Source organism: Myotis lucifugus, unplaced genomic scaffold (assembly GCF_000147115.1).
Source record: "Myotis lucifugus unplaced genomic scaffold, Myoluc2.0 scaffold_49, whole genome shotgun sequence".
Taxonomy (NCBI): Eukaryota; Metazoa; Chordata; class Mammalia; order Chiroptera; family Vespertilionidae; genus Myotis; species Myotis lucifugus.
This window is the reverse complement of record NW_005871097.1, coordinates 5,668,739-5,694,376: the sequence shown is the minus strand read 5'-3', so window position 1 is coordinate 5,694,376 and position 25,638 is coordinate 5,668,739. Positions and strand designations below refer to the sequence as shown.

General features: G+C 40.9%; 1 protein-coding gene across 5 annotated transcripts in view; it reads right to left on the bottom strand.

Moving 5' to 3' along the window:
- The window catches only part of GPM6B (glycoprotein M6B), a 143,740-nt gene that overhangs the window by 35,058 nt on the left and 83,044 nt on the right, over positions 1-25,638 (bottom strand). For 2 of the 5 annotated variants that reach the window (XM_006088598.3, XM_006088600.3), the window contains exon 1: positions 1,756-2,169. The exons of 1 other annotated variant lie outside the window; for it this stretch is intronic. In XM_006088598.3, coding sequence (XP_006088660.1) covers positions 1,756-1,816 — 61 coding nt within the window. In that variant the 5' untranslated portion in view covers positions 1,817-2,169. Of the gene's footprint in view, positions 1-1,755; positions 2,170-25,638 lie in introns of those variants that run through there. 2 more of the 5 variants (XM_006088599.3, XM_006088597.3) reach the window with 2 other exon arrangements.

Sequence of the window (25,638 nt, the reverse complement as noted above, 5' to 3'; positions counted from 1 at the left end):
TGTGGAGTGAGGATTTCATATTGCTTCTATGCCCCTTGCTTGCTTTTGGAGAGAAAAATGAAAGGTATGTTTTTGCAGAGACCGAAATGGTTTTATCTGCCACTGGCAGACACCCTATTAATAAAAAGTGTGTGCTAAACAGAGTCATCTGCTTTAGGGAAAACCTGCTATCAACTGGGGTAGGCTTCCTCACAACAATGCTATGTTACTCATTCCATCCCCAAATTTCATCTCTGAACATCATGGATATGAATCTTTAAACTGTCATCTCAGTTCCTCAGCTTCATAAATCCTCCTGTTGCTATTTGCTCATTCATGTACATATAAGATCTATACAAACAAGAAAGGACAGGGTTGTGGGGGACTTTGGGCTGTTGTTTTTTTGGGGGGGTGGGGTGGGGTGGGTGGGTGGGAGGTTTGATGCAAGGATTGAAGTAAACTACCCATTTTAAAATGGAAGTGCTATTGCCACTTAATTATACTTAATGCCACTGAATTATACACTTAAAATGGTTCAATTGTCCATTTTTATGGATGTGTATTCTTTCACGCTTCGAAAAGAATTAATTTAAAACATGAAATTGCTCTCTGGAGGATGCAATGTCATCCAAGTACTGCGCACAGAAGAAATCCCATGTAAGAACACGCAGCCTCAACCCAGGCGTGCTGTGAAGCCAAAGGCAGGGAACTGCCGCTCCTGTCATGTAAAATGGTTGACTATCAGCAATTTCACAGTTCGACCTACATCGTCATAGTAAAGCCTCCATCCCGGAGAATGACTCCTGCTTAGTGACTGTCAGTGGACGGCAGGGCCGTGAGAAATAACCTTCCTTTGCACGGTGGCTTTCGATGCTGGAGCCACTGCGGCTACAGAATCCGGTCCGGGCCATAACTTTGGGGGAGGGAGACAAGTCACCACGCAGGGGAGATGCCTGGACTGACAGCAGCTGAGCTGACTCTATGGCTATCACACACCTGCCATCAGTCATTACTTGGGCAAAGATTAATTTCGGCTTCTATTTTCTGCCACTTTCGTACCACAAAACACTTCTCTCCCCCCGCCCCTCCCCCCACCCCCCCGCCAAAAACCCCACCATTCCATATGTCCAATTGTGATATGATCTAAGATTCCCTTTCAGGAACAGGACCATTATCAATTTCCTCCCCGAAACCTCCAAGTCATGAATAACAGAACCCACCCCCCCCTCAGCACTAGGCAACAGAGCTGACAGACCCGCTCTCCAGCTCCAACTTAAATGGCTATTACATGTCAGCCAGGGCCCCATACCTAGAAACAGCAATCATATTCAATAAGAACATGAGAGAATGTCCAAATCGTTACAGCATGAGTGGGACCCAAACGCATTTAAGATGCATGCCCCTCCAGTTCCTCTTCGGCATGAGCAGCAAACAATGCATCCCATGTCCCTGGACCGTAACATGCAGAACACAGAACCTAAGTTATGACATTCCGTTAATTAAAAAAGAGAGTTTCCCCCAATCCAGCTCAAGGTGACAAGCTGCTGCCACCCTTCTATGAAATACCACGTTCGCTGGGAAGATTTGGAACAGGAACGGATTGCAGAAAGGCTGCTCTATTAATTTAATATCAAGGGGGGAAAAAAACACCCGAAAGCAAGACCGGGCGGTAGGGATTGCTTCTGAGCTATTTTACAAGAGACACAAACCGGGCGACCCCCCCTTTAAGCACCCCCAGTGAAAAGCTCTAAACAGGCTATTGTCAGCGCCGGGTACCTTTTCTCTCTTGGCTTTGTTCAGTATTTTCCTCCGCCGCAGTTTCCATGGCTGGCTTCATACCATCCACCAAAAATGCTTTTCCCCCGCTCCCCCCAACACACACTTTTCCCCTCCTCTTCCTTTTCTTTGGACTCCCCTCCGTCTCTTATTTACACTCGCGTGATTGAGCGGTTCTGTTCTTCACTACAGTAGATTACAGTCCCTTCCAAGATGCAAAAGTCTCTTCAGCGTCAATTTCCCTCTGCCTACTGGTCCAGAAAGACAGCTGCCAAGGAGCCGGCAGCCATACGTCACCGAGGATCCCAGTTATAAAACAGCTATTCTGTGTCCGATTGTGCCTCCGATCTCAATGCGGCTCCGAGGGGGGGCGGGACCGCTCCCCACCGGGCCCCTTCCTCCCTGCTCTCCTACCCGCCGAGCCCTTCTTTCTCCTTGCCAACTGCGCCCAATGAATGCTAATGAATTCTCCCAGGAGAGGAGAGAGTCGTGATTCCTGACATCAGAGGAGGGCATGTGGAGAAGAAAAGAGCCCCCTCCTACCACGTGACTCAGCTGGCTGGCCATGAAGTATGTTCTCTCAGGAGAATGCACGTCTTCCGGAAGCAAATGCCTTCTTTTCCGTGGGACCCCGTGGGGCATCATAATTGGTTTTATTTCATGTACCCCTGGCCCTGGCAGAATATAGTCAAAGGACTTGCCCAGGGTCTCTATTTTATTTGCTTTCTTTCAAATTTGCCTTTTACACAATCTTCACGTAGATATATATATATCCACCAACAACGCTTTTCCTCGCTCACCCATATATATGTTTATATGAAAAGTACATAAGAAGGAAGATAACCCAAACATCATGGGCATAATAATAGCAGTGTAGCAATGTAGTATTAGTACCTATTTCCTGGTCTCTAGCTAACATATGTGATGGAAATAAAAACTTTAGCTCAAGCCCAATTAATAGAGATACCTGTCCTTATTTTAAAATAATCATAATATGCTGTGAGTATATCTAGCTGACATTTTGGTGGCTTCTTGGAATGAAAATCAGAAGAGAGTGTTTTTCTTATTGCACGTGGTTATTTCTATACGGAGCTTTCTTCATTACAACCCCTGGCTCAAAATGAAAGGGTAGTTTCAAGAGCATTCAAAATGTTCAGCATAAAAGCTATTGTACCAATAATGATTTTGATTGCTGCTTTCACATGCCTCCTTGCATACCCAGGTACCAGTGCACCAGCGTTCTCACATTCCCGCATGTTTTGAAGCATCACTGATTTCTGCACCATGTTTTAAGCATTCGGTTAACCCACTTAATTTCATTTTCCCTATCAAAAAAGCTTATAGAAACTCAAGTCAAATACAGGAATGAATGCTGATAACTACAGGACAAAGGGTTCCAACTAAGAGCAGAGTCTGGTAGTTGGTTGGGGTGAGCACCCATCTTAAAAACAAACATAAAGTCAAATTAGAGACCACTCCAAAAAAAAATCTCTCCCAAATTTTAAGGGTTTCTTGCTCAACACTTAAAAAATGTATAAGATCCTGCATCAAAATCCTTTAACAACCCGATCTTTTAACACATTAGATCTGGATAATCTGCAAAGCCTTCTGTATTCAATACCGAAGGACCCGTTAAACCGAAAAAGATTTTGAAAATCAGTTTAGCCTGTTTCAACATTTTCTTTTCATTTTACATCTCATTTTTCACTGTAACCATTGTCTTAGAAGACCACGCCCACAATCAGCTATTTCCTTAAATGATGGCCCCAGACAATGTCTCATGGTGAGGGGATTGACAAGCATGGCAGTCTAAAATTTCAGACTTTCACGAGGAGATTCATTGCATAAATGTACCACAGCTTTTTTATCCCGTCATCTGCTGACGGCCACTTGGGCTGCTTCCAAATGTTGGCTATTGTAAACCATGCTACATTGAACACAGGGGTGAACGCACAATACAATATACAGATGATGTATTATAAAATTGTACACCTGAAACCTATGTAATTATGCTAGCTAATGCCACCCCAATAAATTCAATAAAATGTTTTTAAGATGAAAAAATTAGAAGAGACAAAAACAAACAAACCAGATTCATTTGTGATGAACTACCTCCATGGGAAAACCTGAGGAGGATGATGTGTCCAAACAGGATGGTCTTAAGCATTTTTGCAAAGACTACGTAGGTGCATTCAGACAGAGAGATGGTAATTGTTGCTCTGTGACAGGTTTATTCTCCCTCAGCAGTTCAAGCGAAAATTAAAACCAAACCAAAATTCAATTCAGCACAAAAGGGACAAAAGGGGACAGTTGTGATGAGCTATATTATTGGCTTTTACCTTTAAAGTATCTAGCAAAGTCATTCAATTATAGAACTGCAGAATAGAATGATTCTTTGGCTACGACTTAAGAATATTGTTTTAAAATGTAGGTAAAAGCGGGAAGACAGAATATGGAAGACATTCCAAATTTAAGGGCAACTCTAGTTCTGTAGCACAGTCATGGAAATCAAACTCAGGGACAAAATGTTATCTACTTCCACCCTGAAAAACTCCATGTATCATTTTTGTATCATTTAATGTACCATGCACCTTTAAATGTATCAGTTTTGCCTTATTCATAACTTCATCATTTTTCTTTTTATTAGGCCAATAATGTATGACAATTCTAAAAGTTACCATTGTAACTTTATACACAGCCTCAAAAACCTCCTGGATATTTATAATACATCATCTGAATCAGAAAAATAATAATAGATACATTGTTACTAGCAAGAAATAAGAGTAGATATTTATAACATTTCTTAGGTATGCACCCACTTGGGGCCAGAATAGATACATAGAATGAGTAGGATGGGAAATGTCTTAAAGAACTGAAAATAACTTATTGAGCCCCATGCATTAAGGTAATCTGACTAAAGGTAAGAATAGTTCTAAACAGCCCTAACCAGTTTGGCTCAGTGGATAGAGCGTCAGCCTGTGGACTGAAGGTCCCAGGTTCGATTCCGGTTAGGGCATGTAACTTGGTTGCGGGCACATCCCCAGTAGGGAGTATGCAGGAGGCAGCTGATCGATGTTTCTCTCTCATCGATGTTTCTAACTCTCTATCCCTCTCCCTTCCTCTCTGTAAAAAATCAATAAAATATACTAAAAAAAAGAATAGTTCTAAACAGAAATAAAAAATATTAACATAAAATAGATGTATTACATTGAACCATACAAAACTGCTAATACTAAGAACAGTAGTTTCATACGGTTCAACGTATATATTCGCATGTCTTCTGTAGAATTCCAGCCAATTTAGTAAACGTGCACAGAATAACCTTCCAAGTACTAACAACCTTTCAAGTACTAATATCTACAACAATCACAGACATGCACAAGAGACAGAGCTTGTCTTCATGTAACACACAGACTAAGGAGACCCTCCTAAACCAGGGTGGCCCTACCTGGTACAAGCACTGTGGTATCACAACAGAGAAGATGAGAGGAGGGGAGAGAGTGAAGTTGGGAAAACCTTTTCCGAGTTGAATTGGCTATTGCAGTTAGGTAGAAACCTAAGTAGGAAAAGTAAAGAATGGTAGGGACAGGAAGAATAGGAAAGGGCATGGATGGGCAAGGAAGAACAGGGCAGGTAAGAGTAGGGTAGGGTAAAGAAGGGATATGTAGGAAAGGGAAAAACATTCCAGGAAAAACTGAAAAAACAAGGTGAGAGAATCCTGTGTATGCACTCTGGACATCATCCTGGTTGGCTGACTAGTTTGTTCATTGATTCAGTCATTCAACCATGATTCATTAAGCACCGAATGCATGCTGAAAATTGAGTCACTAATCTACATTTTATGATTATGATTGTTCAGTCAACTGGGAATTCATTGAATTGAACAATCACCTACCTACATTTCCTTACCATAGTCACATAGCTATCAATATAGTTTGTCAAATGTCTACTCCTTCCAAATTTCTAGAATTATATTTTAGGTTTCTTTTTACCTCCAAATGACTCCTCAGTGGGGAGTCATTAATCACCAAGAAGGGATGTTTCCATATTCCTTCAAACTAATTCCTCTGAAATTTTCACATTTTATAGGACATTTTTTCCTCAAAGTCCAGCCTCCTATTCAGTACCCAGGGGCAGAGCCTTCTAGTGGTCCTACAGTTCCAGAGGACAGAGCCTCATTCATCTTTCCATTCACATTGTTTACCATTCTTGGCATTGACTGCTTTTCTTTCTGGATTTTTTTCTTTCCTCCTGCTGATGGATATTCCCTCCTTTCCAAAGAGCCAGCATGCCCTCCAGATTCCTTAAGCTCCTTCATCTCTCTCCTGAGTAAGGAGCTAAGACTGCATTTGTGGAACACATCATGGTGACCACCTCCAACAAAGACAGGCAACTCAGGGCCAGTGGGTTTCCCTGAGACCTATACCTTCCACAATGTTTCTGGGGCATGAAGGCATTCACATGTCTTTGCACATGCCTAGCATAATCCTTCCTCTTTGGCCCTCAAAGGAAATCAATACACAGAGTAACAACCCCAAAAGCAAAGACAACCTCACTTCACATTCTGATAGTGGGGAAGGGCACGTAATAAGAATAGAGCCACAGTTGTCTAATAATCATTCACCTTACTAGCTATAGATGAGAAGTTTTCTTACAGACCCTGGGAAGCTGGAGGACGAAACAAGGCTGTAAAAAGATAAGATGCCTTGATGGGTTCATTACTCAGAAAATAAACACATTTTTGGAAACAGACCAAGGACAGGACACGCTTTGATTCTGGTTGCTGTGCCTGGACCCTGACCCCCTCCAGGAGTTTTTCTTAGGAAGGCTGACCATTCTCCAGTCCCAGGAAGGGGCTGAGCTGTTTGTAACATCATAGAAGATTAGACACCTTGTTATCGGACTTTGAGCTCCTGAAGGCCGAACTGCAGACTCTACCCTGACCTTTCCATGTTAAACTTGCAGCTCACAGCTGCACATAGCTATCTTCTCCCTCGTGTGTACATAATCAGCCCATTGGTGAGCAAGGTCAGAGCAGAATTTCCAGGGTGACCGACTGCTCTCCCCATACTACCGGCATTATTGGAATAAATGCTCATATGATTCAACCCTGTCTCTGCTTAATTTGGCTCAAGTAGTGACAGGTAGCCTCGACCCATTGCGTCCAGTTTCAATTCTAGTGTGAAAATCCCTCACCTGCTTGAATGAATGAATTTTAAATAAATTGTGTTTTAAAAGAAATTGTTAAGTGATTACTATTCTCACATTACTTGAAATCAAAGATGTCTTCTAGCAGCAAATATCTGAAAGTAACAAGAATATTCAAAATATTAAGACCCATGCTATATTAAAAATGTTGCACAAATTAAGAAATTCAGAAACTATAAATACAGCATAGAGGCAGAAATTTAGAATGTGATTGTCTAGAATTGGGTCCTTTCCATAATTAGATTTTTCCGAAGTTCTATCAATTTGGCAAAGCTTTGTCTCCCATTACCAATATGAAATATCTTTTTTTATTGATGATGATGATGATGATAGAGAAACATCAACTTGTTGCTCCACTTACTTTTGCAGTTACTGGTTGATTCTTGTATGTACCCTGACTGGGGATCAAACCTATAACCTTGGTGTATTGGGATGATGCTCTAACCAACTGAGCTACCTTGCCAGGACTGAAATTTTTAATTTTACATTCAATTTGTTTTTTTATGTTTTTTTGATACCTTATTCTTATTCTCTTTTCTGATGTATTTCCTCAATAATGCCTTTATATTTGTTATACTTTCCTTTCCAGGAAATGACACCACATAAAGCTAAAAGCTAAAATGACAAACCAAATTGGATGATGTATATGAAAACTCTTAGAAATGGTAAAGCTCTGTAATTAGTATAAACCATATTATTAGTGATTCTATTTTTAAAAAAATATATTTTTATTGATTTCAGAGGAGAAGGGAGAGGGTGAGAAACATCAATGACGAGAGAGAATCATTGATTGGTTGCCTCCTGCACGCCCCTTACTGGGGATCAAGCCTGCAACCTGGGCATGTGCCCTTGACTGGAATTGAACCCGGGAACCTTCAGTCCACAGGCTGACACTCTATCCACTGAGCCAAACCAGCTAGGGCTAGTGTTTCTCTTTAATGGTAGAGGTGGTTCTCAGGCAGGCCACTGTCATGAAACTAGCCAATAACTGTAACGATGAGCACACAGAAACCCCTGTTAGCCAATCTCTTCCCAATCTAATCAGCCATTCACTTAACAATAGGCAGCATCCTCATTAGAATCTGCATGAGCCACCAAAATAGTGATTGTTGAGTTTGGCAAAAGCTACTTGAAGGGTGATGGGCCTTTTGCTTCTGGCAAAAATGCCTCTAAACCTCAATTTTAAAAGGAGAGCAAGAGAATACTTTTGGCAGGAGCAGGCTAAGGCTGCATATGATGAAACAGGTGTGGCATGAAAAGTCTCAACATACCAGGCTGCCAAATGGACACACAGCCCAGGTAAAACTGTGGCATGAGGCAGAGTGCATTTTCCTCACTGGTGTGGACCTCATCTGTCAGCCCCAAAGTCAAGGGCAGCATTGCTGCTTCTCTCCCATCTCTTAAACCAGTGATGTTCAACCTCAGAACTACTTACATATGGGGCTGGATAATTCTTAGGTATGGGGATGTCCTGTGCACTGTAGGATGTTTAGCAGCATCCCTGGTCTCTACTCACTGGATGCCAGTAACTCCACCCTAGTTCCGACAACCAAAAATGTCTTCAGACATTGCCAAATGCCTCCTGGAGGGTGATATTACTTCCACTTGAGAACTACTGTCTTAAATCTATATTTTCTTCCCTAAGTTTCCTCTGGCTATTGCAATATTCTGTCGGCCAATGGTTCTCAAGCCTGGTTGCGCACTGGAATCATTTGGGAAACTGAAAATACTCATGCCTGGGCCCTATCCCCAGAGATTTGGACCTGAGAGTCAGAGATGTGTGGTGGTTACAAAAACTTTAAAACCTCCCCAGGTAATTCCAATATGCAGACATAAGCAGGGCTGTTTTGTAAAAATTATAGAGAGCAGTTTGATGGATGGATAGGAGACCAGAGAGGCCAGAGTGAAGGTAACCAAACTCAACTGGGGAAGATGTGGAGACACTACACCCAGTTGAGGCAGAAATGAAAAACTGGGCATCAAGGTGAGGGAGAGGAGCTTCAGAGTTTATTCTGAGATGGGAGTTTATTCCAAGATGTCACCTTGGATCCCTATAAGGATGATGAGTGCCATAGGAAATACATGGGAAGATGAGACAATGTGTTAGTTCCTAGGGCTTCCATAACAAAGTACTACTGGGTGACTTTAAACATCAATTATTCTCTCAGCGTTCTGGAGGATAGAAGCCCCAAATAAAAGTTTCAGCAGGACCATACTGTCTGCGAAGGCTCTCGGGGAGCATCCTTCCTCTCCTCTTTCAGCTTCTTGTGGTTACTGGCAACCCTTGGTTTGTAGATACATCATTCCAACCTTAGCCGCTGTCATTAGATATCATTCTCCTTGTGTGTCCATGACTCTTCTTCGGAGGACACTAGTCATACTGGACTAGGGCCATCTTAACTACGTATGGTCTCATCTTAACTTGTTTATATCTACAAAGACTCTATTTCCAATTAAGGGCACATTCACAGGTACCAGATATTAGAGCTTCAATATATTTTTCTGGGAGACACATTTCAACTCACAACGGGTGAGGAGAGTTAGTGCGAAAGATGATCAAGTTTGGAGGCCATGTCTGTGCAGCTACTCAGCCTAGGCAGAGTTTGGAAATGAAGACTTGAGTGTTACCAGCAGAGAGGAGCCAATTAAAATCATGGGAGTGGGTGAGATGCCAAGGGAGCTGATACAGAGGAGAAAGCCGTGCTGGTGCCACTCAATGGGTCTTCAGTGAAAGAATTATTCTCAAAGAATGCAGAAAATATTGGAAGAGATCTAGGACAGGGCCTTGGCAGAGGGGAGGAAGGAATTTTTAGAAGGACAAGGTGGTCCAAAGTCAAGGCAGCCAGAAGGCGAGGACTTGGCAAAGGCCACTGGAATGGAATATTCCAATTTCTTTACCAGTGTCAGTAGAAAGATTAGAATAAAAACCCAGTGCATAGAGGAGCTAATGAAGGACTGGGAAGGGGAGAAGAGGAAGAGGGGCAGCCAACTTTTCAAAGAAATTTGACAGTGAGGGGAAGGTGAGAGAATGATTCAGGCAGATTGAGGAAGGGGGGGGGCACAGTAAGGAAGAGAGTCCCAACATGTTTTATGCTGAAAAGAAAGCAGCAGTTGAAAGAGAAATAGAGGAAAATACAAGTGAAGGTGAATAGATGACAAATAGAGATCACAGGGGAGGTGGAGGGCCAGCTGTGGGTAGGAGGATGGAACACTTCTTCCTCTGAAGTGGGAATGCAGAAAGGGGAAAGGAAAAGAAGTTGATCCAAGATTTAAGTAAGTTCATCTTAGAAGAGGTGGTGGTGATAGGGAGCTTAAAGGAGCAACCTGTCTGATGTTGAGAGGGTGCATTTGTTACCTCATTTAGTCCACATTACAGCCCTTAGAGGGAGGTATTATCAGCCCCACTTTACGGGTGACATAACAGAAGACATGATGCTCTTGGTCTTAGTAAGGGAGGCAGCTTGCCTTGAGTGTAGATTGCTTGGGAACCTGAGTCTTCAAGGGATCAGAGAGCTGAGCAAAAACCCAGGGGATTAGAGACTAGAGGTGGAGTGAGGAAGACAAACAATACCCTCCTCACAGTGTGTCTTCTCACATGGGGGCGGGGAGGGAAGTGGTCCCCTAGGTCAGGGGTCCTCAAACTACGGCCCGCGGGCCACATGCAAATACAAATATTGTATTTGTTCCCGTTTTGTTTTTTTACTTCAAAATAAGATATGTGCAGTGTGCATAGGAATTTGTTCATAGTTTTTTTTAAACTATAGTCCGGCCCTCCAACGGTCTGAGGGACAGTGAACTGGCCCCCTGTTTATAAAGTTTGAGGACCCCTGCCCTAGATGGTCCCACACTTAAAGCCAAAACAGAAACAAGGTCTAGATGATGGCTTTTTTGTAACTGGTTTTGATTTGAAAAGGAAAGTTTGTACTTCCTTGTATGTATACAAGACATACTTCAGGAGCTAGATAGCCAATCTACTGACAATGTGCTTCCCGATGACCACATCCTGGTGTGGAGAGCAGATGCCTCACTAAGAACGGCGCATCATCAGTGAGCTCCCCATGTGAGGGCTCCCAATGAACTTGTCCACCAAGCACACATCAGCCAATATGAACAAAGGCAGGTTTTCCAAACCTGTTAGCTATTGAAAGACAGCTACTGGGATCTCAGTCACATCTTTGGAGCATCCAGAATCCCCAGTGGCTAGACTATTCTCTTAGTCAGGAAGAGTGGGTGGCTCAACCTCACAGCTGGGTGAACCTGGGGTGCAGGGGATTTCCCTTGCCTCATCTGCCAAAACTCGAACTCACACTGCCTCCCCAGCTCCCCTTTCCTTCTTGAAAGGCACAGCCCAAAGCCTGCCTCCTTTGGAAGACCTCCTTGGGTAACTGTACCCATTTTCTTCTTCACATTCTAACCACTCCTCAGTTGCTCAGTTATAAATGTAAGCATCTCCAAATGGCAGCTATCTACACTGATGGTTGTTCTGTATTTTACTAGTAGTTGTAATTTTGATGTGGTTGTGGGAGGCGGTGGCCAGTGTTGACCTATGCTGCCATCTTGTTTCTCCTCAAATGATATATTTTATCTGCTCTAACTGACGTTTGAATACCCTGGGATGCATGTCACTGTGCTCCTGGCATTCTTTAGAGCAAGATGCCAGCACCTCTTTCTTTGGAAGTATGTGGTGCAATTAACTTTTTCTCAGCTTTGATCCTACTAACCTGTGTCCTTTAAGCTCTCAAAGCAGTTACACTAAACTTATCTTCATATTGTTAAAAGCACAAAGAAAATGGAAACCAGTAAAACCATTACAAAAATATTTTATAATAAAATTTAGACCCTGTTACCCACTTGGAAATATATTTTAGAAATTAAACAGATAAAACAATGTTATTCAATAGAATATACAAAAATTGAGTTTCACACAGAAGTCTGACAGAAAGAGAGCTTTAAGATTGGTTAAGATCTCCTCATGGATTGGGGAGTATAATTTTTAGTACAACTGTAACAATATAGCTATGTACCTATTATGATAAAATAGGCTATTGATAGGCTAGGATAGAAGGACTATGATATTTGTCAGCCCTCAAACTGCCAGGGTAGATTGAGGTAATTTGGGTGAGCACATGACTGTTACCTTCTTTTTCCTCTACTCTAGATGTTACCTTCCTAAAACTACCTACTCAGATGAAGGACACTGTCATCCCAGACAAGTAATCTCACACCAAGTGATCTTGATAAACACACGCAAGTCTGAAAACCATCGATTTACAGAAGAGTATGATTATCCAACATTTGCTTGACAGAATATCTGAGAGTCACCAATACATAGCTTGACAGAGTATTTGAAATTTACTTTCTGACATTAGAACACCTGCTCTTGTTAGCTCAGGAAAACCCCCAGGATTTGTAGATACATAATTCAAAAGCCCTCAGATGAAAGTCTATGGAAAACCAGTGCCTCGGTGGGTCACCTGCTGGGTGGGCCAGGGTTGGTATAAAATATGAATTGCACAAAAATGTAAGCTATTTCATTTAATCTACTGATGATAAAAATTTACACTAAAAAGAATGAAAAACCACATACTTTTAAATACATTCACATTTACTCAAATGGAATATTCAATTTCCTCTTCTGTTTATTTACTGGGATGGAAATTAGGAGAAGTGGGATGAAGTCATTTAGATCCTTTACTCCACTAAAACAGTCAGTGGGCTTTGAAAATTGAAACCACTGGGACAACTTGAAATAACCATCCCTGCCAGGTCAGACAGAAAATATCTTAGTACATAGAAAAGGCAAACCAGTGAAGAGTAAATCTTGGCAGTCTCACTGAAATATACCAATAATATTTTACATCCCTCATTCACATATGATATCTTCATATTGGGGAATCTACAGATTCAGAGCATCTCAAAGGAAAAGGTAAAATCCGAGGGACAACCTCTGTATGGTCTCTGACCTCATCAATGGACACAGGAATGAAGCCAACCACCTGTAGGTATACACAGCCATATCTGTGACTTAATTTGTGTTTGTCGCGACTAAATGGGAAAGTTGACACATTTGCTGGATGTAAGTTTGTCTCCAGGCCCAAATAATGGATAGCAAGATCCTGAGAGAACTTTTGGGGTGACTACACACCTGCTACAGATAATCACTGTGAAGGTGGAGAGATGCTGGGAACTGAGACCAAACCTGTTCTAGCCCTAGCCAGTTTGGCTCAGTGGACAGAGCATCAACCTGTGGACTGAAGGGTCCTGGGTTTATTTCCAGTCAAGGGCACGTGCCCAGGTTGTGGGATCGATCCCCAGCGTGCAGGAGGCAGCTGATCAATGATGTTTCTATCTCTCTCCCTCTCCTTTCCTCTCTGAAATCAATAAAAATATATTTTTTAAAAACCAAACCTGTTCTAAATTTCTAGAAGAGATTTTTCAACAGATCACCCATGACTACCACTAATAGGAAACTAATATCTAGAAGTCAACCTAGGTTCTTGAAGAACAAGTAACACCAAACTAACTTGATTTTTTTCTATTTAAATATTTAATTTGTGAACTTATCATACTTAAATAACAGTAAATTAGAAAAAATAGCTTTTTCCTCACAAACATTTTATGAATCAATTTTATTCAAACTTTTATCTTGCATCTTCAACATTGTTCATTCAACCAATCAGAACCTTTGTCGTCATTAGAACTCAACTTGGAGTCTAGTTTCCCAGAGCCTATTATCTTTGCTTTCTTCTGAGCTGACATCCACCACTTCTGAAAAGTCTATGCTGAAGTCTGGCCAGCAGACAAGTACCCACTCACAAGACTCATAACTTTAGATGGGTCAGGTAATTTCAGTTTCTTCTAAATTGTATAGTATTCATAAATTTACATCAATGGCATACTGTATTGGCAAAATGAATATATATATATATTCCAGGAGGAGGAAGACCCATTAAAAAAGCCTGGTGAAATGTTAGGTAAATAGACCTAACATCTAAACATCTAAAGGCAACAAAGAAAGTCTTCTCATTACAGTTGATTCAAAAATCAGCTACTTGAGAATCTTAATCTTCTCCATTTGACAGAAGACTGCTCTCCTTCACTGGTATGTGTACAAATAAATGTTGTGGCCCAACACCATAACAAAGAAACAGAATTTCCGGAGGGTGAGGCCCAGAAGTCAGGATTTTAAAAAGATTCCCAGGTGATTCTAATGTGATGCCAAGATTGAGAAACACTGCTTTAGAGCTTGTCTGCCGGTCCCGTTATCTATCTCAGGCCACTTAATCACTAGAAGGTAGATTTTACTCTTACATCCTCTCAGATATCTTAGGAATTGCTTTCCACGTTCCTTCTTCACCTCAGCTTGGTTTTCAAAGAATGTGGCAAAAAGAGGTTCTCCTGGGACTTCAATGTAATAACAGGCCACCTATATATAAAAAAACCTAATATGCAAATTGTCCCCTCAGGAGTTCAACCAGGAGACCGGGAGTTCGATTGCTTGTTATGACATGCACTGACCACCTGAGGGTGGCGTGAAATGAAGGAAGGCCCTGGCTGGCAGCCAGCAGCCGGGGAAGGGATGCCCCAGCCGGCAGCTGGAAGGCCCCGATTGGCCTTGATCGTTGGCCAGGCCTAGGTTCCCTACCCGCGCATGAATTTCATGCACCGGGCCTCTAGCAGATAAATAAGCATCACTGATGTGCAGCTCATAAGAGCACGTGATTAAGAGCAACGCTACACTAATCAGAGAGGAGGTGCTTGGTTGCCATCTCAGCTTTAGAGAACACCAGGCATAAACAGTGCTCCCTCCCCATATTTTTGGGACTAAGATAATGTAAGGTTGGCAACATGCTAGTACACTTTAAAACATTGCATTCATTTCGTGCTTTCAACCTACCAACAACTTAAGGTCACTTACACACTCAAGTGGAATCAGAATGGCCTAATGTGCTTTCAAAGTGGTTATTAAATGGTAGATGTCAATGCAGAGAAGGTTTCTAGTGTTATGCCACTGGTCTTTGTACTTGGTCTGTGCCATGGAGATGGCAATGTCACACAGGGCTCAGAGGGCAGGCCACTTACGTTCATTTTACCACCTAGGCATTCAAGGTGAAATCACTGGACTCAAGTCACCTAGAATTTTTTCACCGAAATGACAATGAGAAGAATTTTGTTTAATTCTTCCCTGATTTTCTGGCTCTCCTTAAAGTAAACATTATGTGCACACAGCATTCTAAAAGCAGGAAGAAAAATTTTAAGCCATCTAGCTCTTCTTTCCTTTTCCAGTCTGTAATCAGGAAAGACAGGACTAAAGATTCATATTTGTTGACTCACAGCCAAACGTGCTCTTGTTTTTGCCTGATGTATAGTTATCAAAGTAAATATTCTGTTAGGTTGTGGCCCAAATGCCAAATCTGCAATGCACACACTAGACACAAAATATACATCATATCTTTGCAAAAACACATTCATGTATTTTACAAAATACCTTTTAAAAGTTCAATCGTATTGGGCCAAGACAGAGTATAATAGAGAAGACAACATAAATCTTTGGAAATCAATGCTTGTTAACGTCAATTTATCATTTTAATGAAAAGCCTCTGATAAGCCATGCCATTGGATTAAGTGAGCTAATGCATGCCATGGGCTTTGCACAAGACCTAGGAACACTCCATAAAAAGTAGCTGTTCTGATTAATAGGTGAGACTGGAGTGGGGTTGGAAAGGCCTTTTCACAAAGGCAATAAAGCTCCAGGATGGAGCTTGTCAACCAGCCCTGGCCAGAGCATAATGGATGGACAATGGTCACCTGCTCCACCCACTCTCAGGGGCAACCTAGGATTACTAGCAATTGGCTCTCAGGCTGAGTTCCCACTCATACTTGCCCACTCGGGAAAGCAGATCACTCTGCAAGGGAGAGACATTTATAAAAGCAAAAAGGAAATTAGTGCACATCTTGCTTCATTCTTAGTAAGAGATTCTAAGTTCTCACTAATTGTACCACACAAGTGTGATACGTTCCACAGCTGAGAATGGCTGTTTTGGGGGAATAGAAAATGCCTCTAAGCACTTAAAATGACAAAGCATTAAAAGAATCCAAGCTGTTGTTATTATAGTGCCAAAGAGGAAATGCAATAACAGAGAAAAACAAGGAAATTCCTGATTTGAGCTAATTCTTCAATTCCCGAAGCTAAATATGAGTTTGTAGCTTTTTTAAAAAAGTGCCTGCCTGACCCTATGGGTCGCATATAAAGGATAAATTGAACAAGGCATGATGATATAAAATGAAACTCAAATGAATTTAGAAAATCTAAATATGTTTATTTTTTAATTGGCCATCCTGACAATTAGCTTGTTTAAAATGTCAAAAATCTTGTTTTGAGGGATTTGCTGTGCAACCTTTTCTTCTGCTTTGTCAATTTCACGGGTGAAAGTGGCAGGTAATTTGTCACGTTCACACCAAATAGTTGATCAGTCAATATGTTAATTATCCAGTATATTTACTTCTTTTTAGAAAGTAATTTGATTATTTTCACTAATTACTGCCAACCTTAGTGGAAGATTGAAAAGAAATGAGCTACAAATTTCAAGCATGTTAACCCCATACTTATTTTAATATATGCAATGGGGGGAAAGATAAATTATTACATAGTTTAATCTGCCCATGATTACTTTTATCATTGTGAATAAAAAGCAATTAGTTTATTTGCTGTGATGCATCCCAGTTAGACTGCCCTAAGCATTCTCTAAAAGCTCTGCCTAAAATTGTAACTGTGGAGCTTTCAGCCAGAACATTTCTATTCCGTTATTTTTGCCCTCTTCTTCCTCACCCATCAAAAATTCAGAACTCATTATTTCTGGATTCAAAACATATTAAGGCTAACAGTTGGAAATACACAGAAGGTGACAAAGGCCAATTCTTTCCTTTTTAAATACCTGTAATTTACTGCTAGCAACACCTAAGACAAGTTATAAATATTTTAAATCTTAATAACGTCGTTATTTTCTTCACACATGTTTATCAAGCGCCAGCCATGTGGCAGGGATGGTGCCAGGCACTAGGGATCTAAAAAGAGAGTGGAGATGATTTCTCATTCGAGGATCCAAGGTGCTTTGGGGAGCAGAGGGACACCAACATTCACTTCTGATTCAGCAAATCTCTACCTGTCCCCTCGTGCAGAGGGCACTGTCATGGCAGCTGGAACCACAGAGTACTGATCCCACCAGAATGGACAGTCCTTGAGTGTAAGCTCCACATCGGATTCATTCCTCGATGCTGGCCTACCTCCTGGAGCAGGGCAAGTGTTACGGGTCTTGTTGACTGGCCACCAACAAGGATCTGGTCCTCAGTCTCCTTGAACTCATACAACCCATGGAGGATGGGGGAGCCACGGGGGCAGAGATGGAGCAAAGCTGAAGTTGGGGGGAGAATGGCAGATAAGGGCTGCCTGTGGCAAGGAAGGCCTCTAGCCCAGTGGTTCTCAACCTTCTGGCCCTTTAAATACAGTTCCTCATGTTGTGACCCAACCATGAAATTATTTTCGTTGCTACTTCCTAACTGTAATGTTGCTACTGTTATGAATCGTCATGTAAATATCTGATCTGCAGGATGGTCGTAGGCGACCCCTGTGAAAGGGTTGTTTGACCGCCAAAGGGGTCGCGACCCACAGGTTGAGAACCGCTGCTCTAGAAGAATCATTCTCTGAATGGGGTCCTGAGGGATAAGGAGCGGACTTGACTTCCTGCGATACTTTAAGAAATTTCATAGTTTCTTGGAGAGTATTAGACCACACTGCAAAGACCAGGAGTTTAAGATTTGACCCAGCCTTTCCAGGAAAGCGAGTCACTAAACTCCGGTGTCCGATCCTCACCTTTACTGCTGGATAGTATTTAGTCAATCCATTTTAAAGTGACAGGGAAGATTAATTGATAATGTAGTAAAGTGGTGAGAACAGTTCCTGGCCACTATAGTAAGTGTTAACTATTATGGTAATGTAGATAAAGGCTAGCCATTTTTATACAAGACTGTTTCCAAGTTGTAGCACCATTATCAGCAGTCAGCCTGAACCATCAAGAACTCTGAGAGAGTTTTACACATCACTGAGTTTCAAATCAGGGGCAAGAAGTCTCGCTTTTGGCGTTTGCTAAACTCCCAGTTTCATTCAACTTTTACATGTTGAGAGTGAAATGTATAAGTGCGTGATCACTGCTACATGTGAAAAATGCTCAACCATGTGATGCCCTAGCTTTCAGCTCCTGGAGGTAAGAGCAGCGCAGCAGCTCACAGGTCTGACAAAGGTGGCTCAGAAACACACGCAAGACCTAACTCAGAATGACATGGCTCTTAAACGTTGGCTCATGCCATCAGTTGAGGTTAAATAAACGAACAAATAAAATGTGTTAAATCATTGCTTTGTGATCTCTGCAAGTTTGCATTGGACAAGTCTTGGGCTTGCCACCAGTAGCAGTTGGCACTTTAAGTCACTAAAATAGATGGCTGATCGCTTCTTCACTACGAGACTTTTGAGCTGCTATGATTTCAATGAGAAAAATAGATGAATGGTAGCTGTTTATAACCTGTGGTTTTTTTTAACGCTAAAGCATGCTTACCATGTTAGTGAACAGAGCCCAGGCCTTAACTTAAGGTAGAAACAAATCCACAGTCTCAGTCAGTACCTACATGCATCCGCCACATGAGCTACTTCTTTGTCGAGGTGAATGAACCAGCTATAATCCTAGTTTCTATCCAAAGAAGTGCTATGACTTCCATTTTTACTGTGCAAAGACTTACCATGTTTTAACTTTTGTAAGTTTATCAAAAAGAGAAAAATTATGCAATGTTTTTGTTTTAAATAAGCACATTAGAGACTATTGCAATAAAGACATCCTATATTTTTGTTTCACACCTAAAGCATACTACAGTCCACCCTCTGTATCTGTGGGTTTTGCATCTCTAGGGTTTGCATCCGCAGATTCAACCAACTGCAGATAAAATATATTTTGGGGGGAAAAAATCTCAGAAAATTCCAAAAAGCAAAACTTGAATTCGCCACGTGCCGAGCACTACACTGAATCCATGGAAACGAAGTGGTTTGTAGGCATATCCTGCTGTAGCCTAAATACAGTCCAGCCTCAGGGCATTGGTTCCAGGTCCCTCCCCACAAACAAAATCTGAGGATCTCAACAAGGTTATGCACTAGCTTTCAGTATAGTATTTTTATAGAACCTATGTCGCACATCCTCCTGTATACTTTAAATCATTTCTAGGTGACATATAATGCCTAATAAAATGTCAATTCTATTGTTTAGGGATCAATTTTCTGGAATTTTTTTTCTTGAATATTTTTGATCCATTTTTGGTTGAATCCCAAAATGCACAACTCAGGAATACAGAGGGCCAACTGTATAGGTTTTATGTAAATCCTTGAGCATCGTCAGATTCTGGCATTCACAAGGAGGGTCCTGGAACCAATCCCCCAAGGACACCGAGGGACTATTGTACCATTATTATTTACTAACTACTCAACACAAACCTAGAATTCAATTAACATTCATTTTATAGCTTCACACGGTGGTATAAAATTCACTTTCATGAGCTATATAGAATACACTACAAGTATACATGACAAATATACAAATTGCCTCCAATGAGTCATGTGAAATTTCAATTTGGAAGTACTTTTGCAGGTCTTAATAGCTCTTTGGTAATACACGCATTATTCTTCAGTTATAAAATTCACACATTTAAAAAACTAACTGAGCTAAAATGTGCCCAGAAGGAATTAAATCAATGCACTTTCCTGCATAAAAATCAGCCAGTCAGAGCAGGAAGGAAAACGTGTTTTTCCTATGGTCGACTGTAGGATTCCACGCCCAATACTGACTAAATTTGCCACATAAAAATTCAAGCTTAACGCATAAAAATCTAGCTACACACTTAGTTATCCAAGGACAGAGCCAACTGAATAAGCTGAAGATTTGAGAAAAATAAACACAACCCAAATTGTATTAAACTGTGATAAGACAGGGCTTTGAAAGCACAAGTATGTAGATAACTGTTCAATCATGGCCTAGGCATAATCAAGCTTTTGCTGCCATTTCAAAACACCGATTTCTTTTTTCTTGGCTGTGCCTTGTCTAGGAGGAAGGCCCCAACCTCCACCCTCAGTCCCTGCATAATTTCCCTACCCTGACACACTTAATAATTTTAAGCACACAGCCTTCCTGTGATGGGGGCAGCCCGAGTCCCCTGTAGAACGCGGCTGTCTAGCATAGATGACAAGAGGAGGTGCCTGAAGGGAGAGCAGAGCAAACCCATGAGAAACCACTCAGCTCTAGGCAGCCCACAGACTCAAGGGGCTTCACTGGGTGACTGCGGTTGTCACCCTATTCATCTCCTTTCTCCCTGCACAATAGGGAGCCCGGAGCCCTGCAAAAAGCCGTCTTCTCTCTTTATCATCATTCATATCTCAGCTATGACAGGCCGGAAAAAAAAGACTCAGAGGGGAAATGTGCCTCAAATTAGCATATTTCTCCCCTCCACACAATGAAGGCTTTTGAGCTTCAGCTTTTTAAAAGCAGCGGAGAGAGAGGAGGAGGGAAAGGCAAGGCTGCTCTTAGCAACAGTGTCTGAATGTAATGATTTGCCTCCCCCAAAGCGGCTTGTGTTTTTCAATTTTCTTAAAGCAAGCCTCCTCTCGAATGGACTCAACATTTATTGGAAAATATTTATTGGGCCACTGTCTAATACACATCCTCCCTCGTGTCACTAAACTGCAATTAAACTCTTTAATTAAAAAAATAATTACAAACCCTAAACTCTTCCTCCAATCTTGTGATGGAGCGTGACAGCTGCCTTCCTCCTGGAGAAATTGACAAAATGAAGAAATCCAGTTATTGGAACTACTTAGTCAGGGAAGTCCTCGGAGGGAACACATTTGCCGTGTTTATTTATACGTTTCCACTCTTCAGAAATTAAAAAAAGGGCTGAAAGGTAACATGTATGCTTCGATTACCCTGAGAATGACTGTGCGATGTAAGCCATCACCTTTCCTCAGAGGCTGTCCCTGTCACCATAGTCTTTGCTCAAGGAGAGTCCTAAAGCTGCAACAGGCACAGGCTGACAAACCAGACTGGAACGTTTGAAAGGTCATAAAAACATCCATCTAGTAAATATGTAAGGGGTCAGCAGAAGAAATGATTTGTGTTTCATGCCACTAAATATTAATTCTCCAAAAGACTGAGTCTCAATTTGAGGGGGAGAAATTAAGATTTCTGGGGCTCAATTGAATTTTTTGAAAGGGCTCTGCCCTTGAACAGTAACTCAAGACCATCATGGTAATACTCTTTGTAATAATTTAAGCAATAAAAAATATATTAAAAAAAAAGACCATCATGGATGCTTACAATGACACCCTTCTTCACACGGCTCCAGTGCCTTCATCATGGCCCAGGCACATCGGTTTTCAAGGCCTCCAGGAAAGACAGGCCCAGGAGATTCTGAATGTCAGAGCTCTCCCAAGGGCCACGATGGAGCCAGGGGGCAGCTCAGCTCAGCTTGGTTCTGGAAGGCGGCCCATGCTGGAAGGCCCCTGAAAATGATGTTGGGGCCATCTGCTTTGCTTCCCAACTATGCCTCTGCAGAGCCAGCCTCCTGCCTTTATTAAATGCCTAGACATAGCCCCCTCCCCCAGGCCCAGGTCCCCCTGACAGGGATCAAAGTTCATCACTGTGTGTGTGTGATCTAACTTCTACCTCTCTGGACATCCATGTCTACATCTGTATAATGGTCATAATAGATTCCCACAACACCATGTTGTTTGGAACAGTCATTGAAATTCTATAAAACCCCTCTATACACCATATACATTCTCTCTCTCAAAAACATATTAGCTGGTTATGACTTCTCCACATTGGATTATTTGGATTATTTACCAGATGTGTGTGTGTGTGTGTGTGTGTGTGTGTGTGTGTGTGTGTGTGAGAGAGAGAGAGAGAGAGAGAGAGAGAGAGAGAGAGAGAAAGAGAGAGAAGTACAAATTTCTCCCTTGGTCCTTTATCCAATTTCTCTTTACCTCAGAATTGGATGGTAGCAACAGCTGTCTAACTGGTTATTAATCTTCACAATCTCCCATCTCAAATTCCAGATCAAAGTATATCTGTCCAAAATTAACACTTTCATTGAGTTGTTCTCGCAATCTACAATGCAACCCCTGCCTACTAGCTTACGTTGACTCTCAGACTCATGTGACCACCTTCCTCCAAACGGAGTCATCCATGCTCACCCGCCAGGCCCCTCTTGGTTACTCACAAGTACTATACCTCTTGCCTCTGCCTCTTGGACCAGTTTCCTTCTCACTCTTCCCTCTCCCCTTCCACTTGTGCTAATTCTACTCATCTTCAAGGCATAATTCAAGGGCTACAGCTTATGGGAACCCCCCCCACAATGATGCAGTTCTGACCACATCTCAGGTCTATGTTCCCCAATTTATCACATTATGACATTCTATCTTTTTCTCCAAAGCATCCATGTATTTATTTAAGTCTTACATTCCAAAAACATTGACCTCTGATAGGACAGGGACTATATATGTTACTTCTCTGGTGCCATGCCAAAACACTTAGCCCAACTTTAGGAAAATGTTGTCACATTCAATGAGAACTCACTGATTTTTCAAATAATAATTATCAGATTATTTGCAATGCTTATGTCCTGTGGCTTTTGAAGTAAGAGTATACTTTTTCTATCTGAAACAAATAAAAAATGGACCACATAGTACCATCTCTTTAAAGAAATAGGTAAGTAAATAGCACTTCATCACCAGAGATGAAAAATTTGGCAAAGTATATTGTAAAGTGTAAATTTACATATTTAACATATTAGATTGGTAGGGCTCAATATGTAGAAACACCAAGTGGTTTTAAATTTCCACCTACAGTTTGTGAAGCCCAGGGGCTCAAAATGACCTCGATGTTGAACAGGAGGCACATCCATCTGCCAGCAGTAATTGTTTTATTGACCTGATTAATGAATAACTATTTCCATGGTCAAAAAGACCTATCCAAACCCATCAGCCTTAGGCACACAATAGCAGTAATTAGAGATGCATATTTGTCTAATTAAAATATGAGTCAATAGGCAGAACATAAAATATTATTAATATTTATTCAACATACTTCTTTCACTGGTATGATTAAGCCATTAAAAAAAGTACCCTATAATTCACTCACTTAATGTGTATAATTCAATGGTTTTTAGATTATTCCTCTCTTTTCACTTGTTGAAATTCTATGGTTGCAACTGTCACCACAATGTAATTTGGAACATTTTGGTCATCCCTAAAAGAAATCTTGATCACATTAGCAGTCAATCCCCATTCCTCCCTATCCTACCCAACACCCAACTCTGGTTCTAAGCAGCCACTAATCTACTTTCTCTATAAGCTTGGCTGTTCTGGACATATGTTTTCAGGGGTCATCCATGTTGTAGCATGTGTCAGAATTTGACTTTATTTTTTATTTTATTTTTTCCCATCACCATTTATCCCCACTATATCCTCTTCCACCTTCTCCCACCCCTTCCCTTGGCAATCACCACACTGTTGTTTATGTCCATGAGTTCTTCCTTTTTTTTCTTTTTTTGCTCAATCCCTCCTCCACCATCACCCCCACAACATCCCTCAATTGATGAAGAAGATTCTATGGAATGATATACTCCATTTCATTTATCCATTCATGAGCTTATGGACATTTGGGTTGTTTCTACTTTTTGGCTATTATGAATAATGCTGCTCTGAACATTGGTGTATCAGTTTTTTTGCATGGACATAAGTTTTCATTTCTCTTGGGTATAAATCTAAGAGTAGAATTGCTGGGTCATATGGTAACTCTGTTTAAACATTTGAGGAACTGCCAGACTACTTTCCAAAGCAGCTGCACCATTTTACATTGCCACCTGCAATGTGTGAGGGTTTCATTCTTTCCCACATCCTCACCAACACTTGCTTTATCTATCTTTTTTATTCTAGTCATTCTAGTGGTGTGAGTGGCATTTCACTGTGGTTTTGATTTGCATTTCCATAATAACTAATAATGTCGAACATCTTTCCAAGTGCTTATTGTTCATTTTTGCATCTTTGAGAAATGACTATGAAATCCTTTGTATATTTTTATTTAGGTTATCTTTTTATGATTGAGTTGTAAGATTTTATTAAAAATATACTAGTACTCTTGATACAAGTCCCTAAGATATATGATTTTAAAATATTGCCTTCCATTCTGTTAGTTGTCTTTTCACTTCTTGATGGTATCCTTTATGGTACAAAAGTTTTTCATTTTGATAAAGTCCAATTTATCTACTTTTTCTTTTCATTTGTTGCTTGTACTTTGGATGTTGCATCTAAGAAACCATTGTCTAACCAAAGTCATGGAGATTTACTCCCATATTTTCTTCTAACAGTTTTATAATATTAGCTTTTACATTTAGGTCTAGGATCCATTTTAAGTTAATTTTTTGTGAATGGTGTGATGTAGGGGTCCAACTTCATTCCTTTGCATCTGGATATTCAGTTGTCCCAGTACCATTTGTTGAAAAGAATATTTCCCCCTATATAACTGTCTTGGTATCTCTCTTAATCCATTTCATCTGCTATAACAAACTACCATAGACTGGTTGGCTTAAACAACAAACATTTATCTCTCACAGTTCTGGAGCCTGGAAAGTTTAACATGAAGGCACCTGCAGATTCTGTGTCTTGTGAGGTTTCACTTCCTGGTTTATAGACAGCCAACTTCTCCCTGTGTCCTCACGTGGCAGAAGGAGTGAGGGAGCTCTCTGGAGCCTCTTTTATAATGGCACTAATCCCATTCATGAGGGTTCCACCTTCATGACCTAATCACCTTCCAAAAACCCCACCTCCAATTACCATCATATTGGGGATTATGTTTCAGCATATGAATTGGAGGTAGGGCACACATATTCAGTCTATAGCAGCACCCTTGTTGAAAACCAGTTGACCACAAATAAAAGGGTTATTTCTGGATTCTCATTTCTGTTCTATCAATCTATATGTCTATTTTTATGCCAGTATCACACTATATTGATTACTGTAGCTTTTTAGTTTTGGCAATTTGGGGGTTCTCACATTCCATTTGATAAAATTCTATTTTAACACAAATTTTGGTTATATTAGAAGTGACTGGAAAAATCTAATTTTACATCTGACTGATGCTCATTAGATGGCAAAAAGTTTTAGTGCCTTAATCTTATGATAGTTAAAAGGTACTTTAATCTCATACATAGCCTATGAAAGTCAAAGATCCTATTTTATAAGTTCATCATTTTAATATATTCAGAGTTATTTGAACAAATAGCATCACAATTATTGTTCCAGTTGGTTAGAAGAAGATGATTGCCAAACCTTGGACACAGAGAGACTTGGAGTCCAAGGAACTGGAGAATGTTTCTCCCGGTCAATACTGGGATCTAGAAGGATTTCCAAACTTATAGAATTTGCAAAATATTTCATGGTTTGGTCTACAGGTACAGATGGTTCCCCTTAGAACCTACCAACATATTTCCTAGTGTCTGGCCCATCTAGAGTTCTTGAACCATTCTTTACCACTGACTATATACTGTGAACAAAATTAAGGAAACACGCCCAGCTGGCATGGCTCA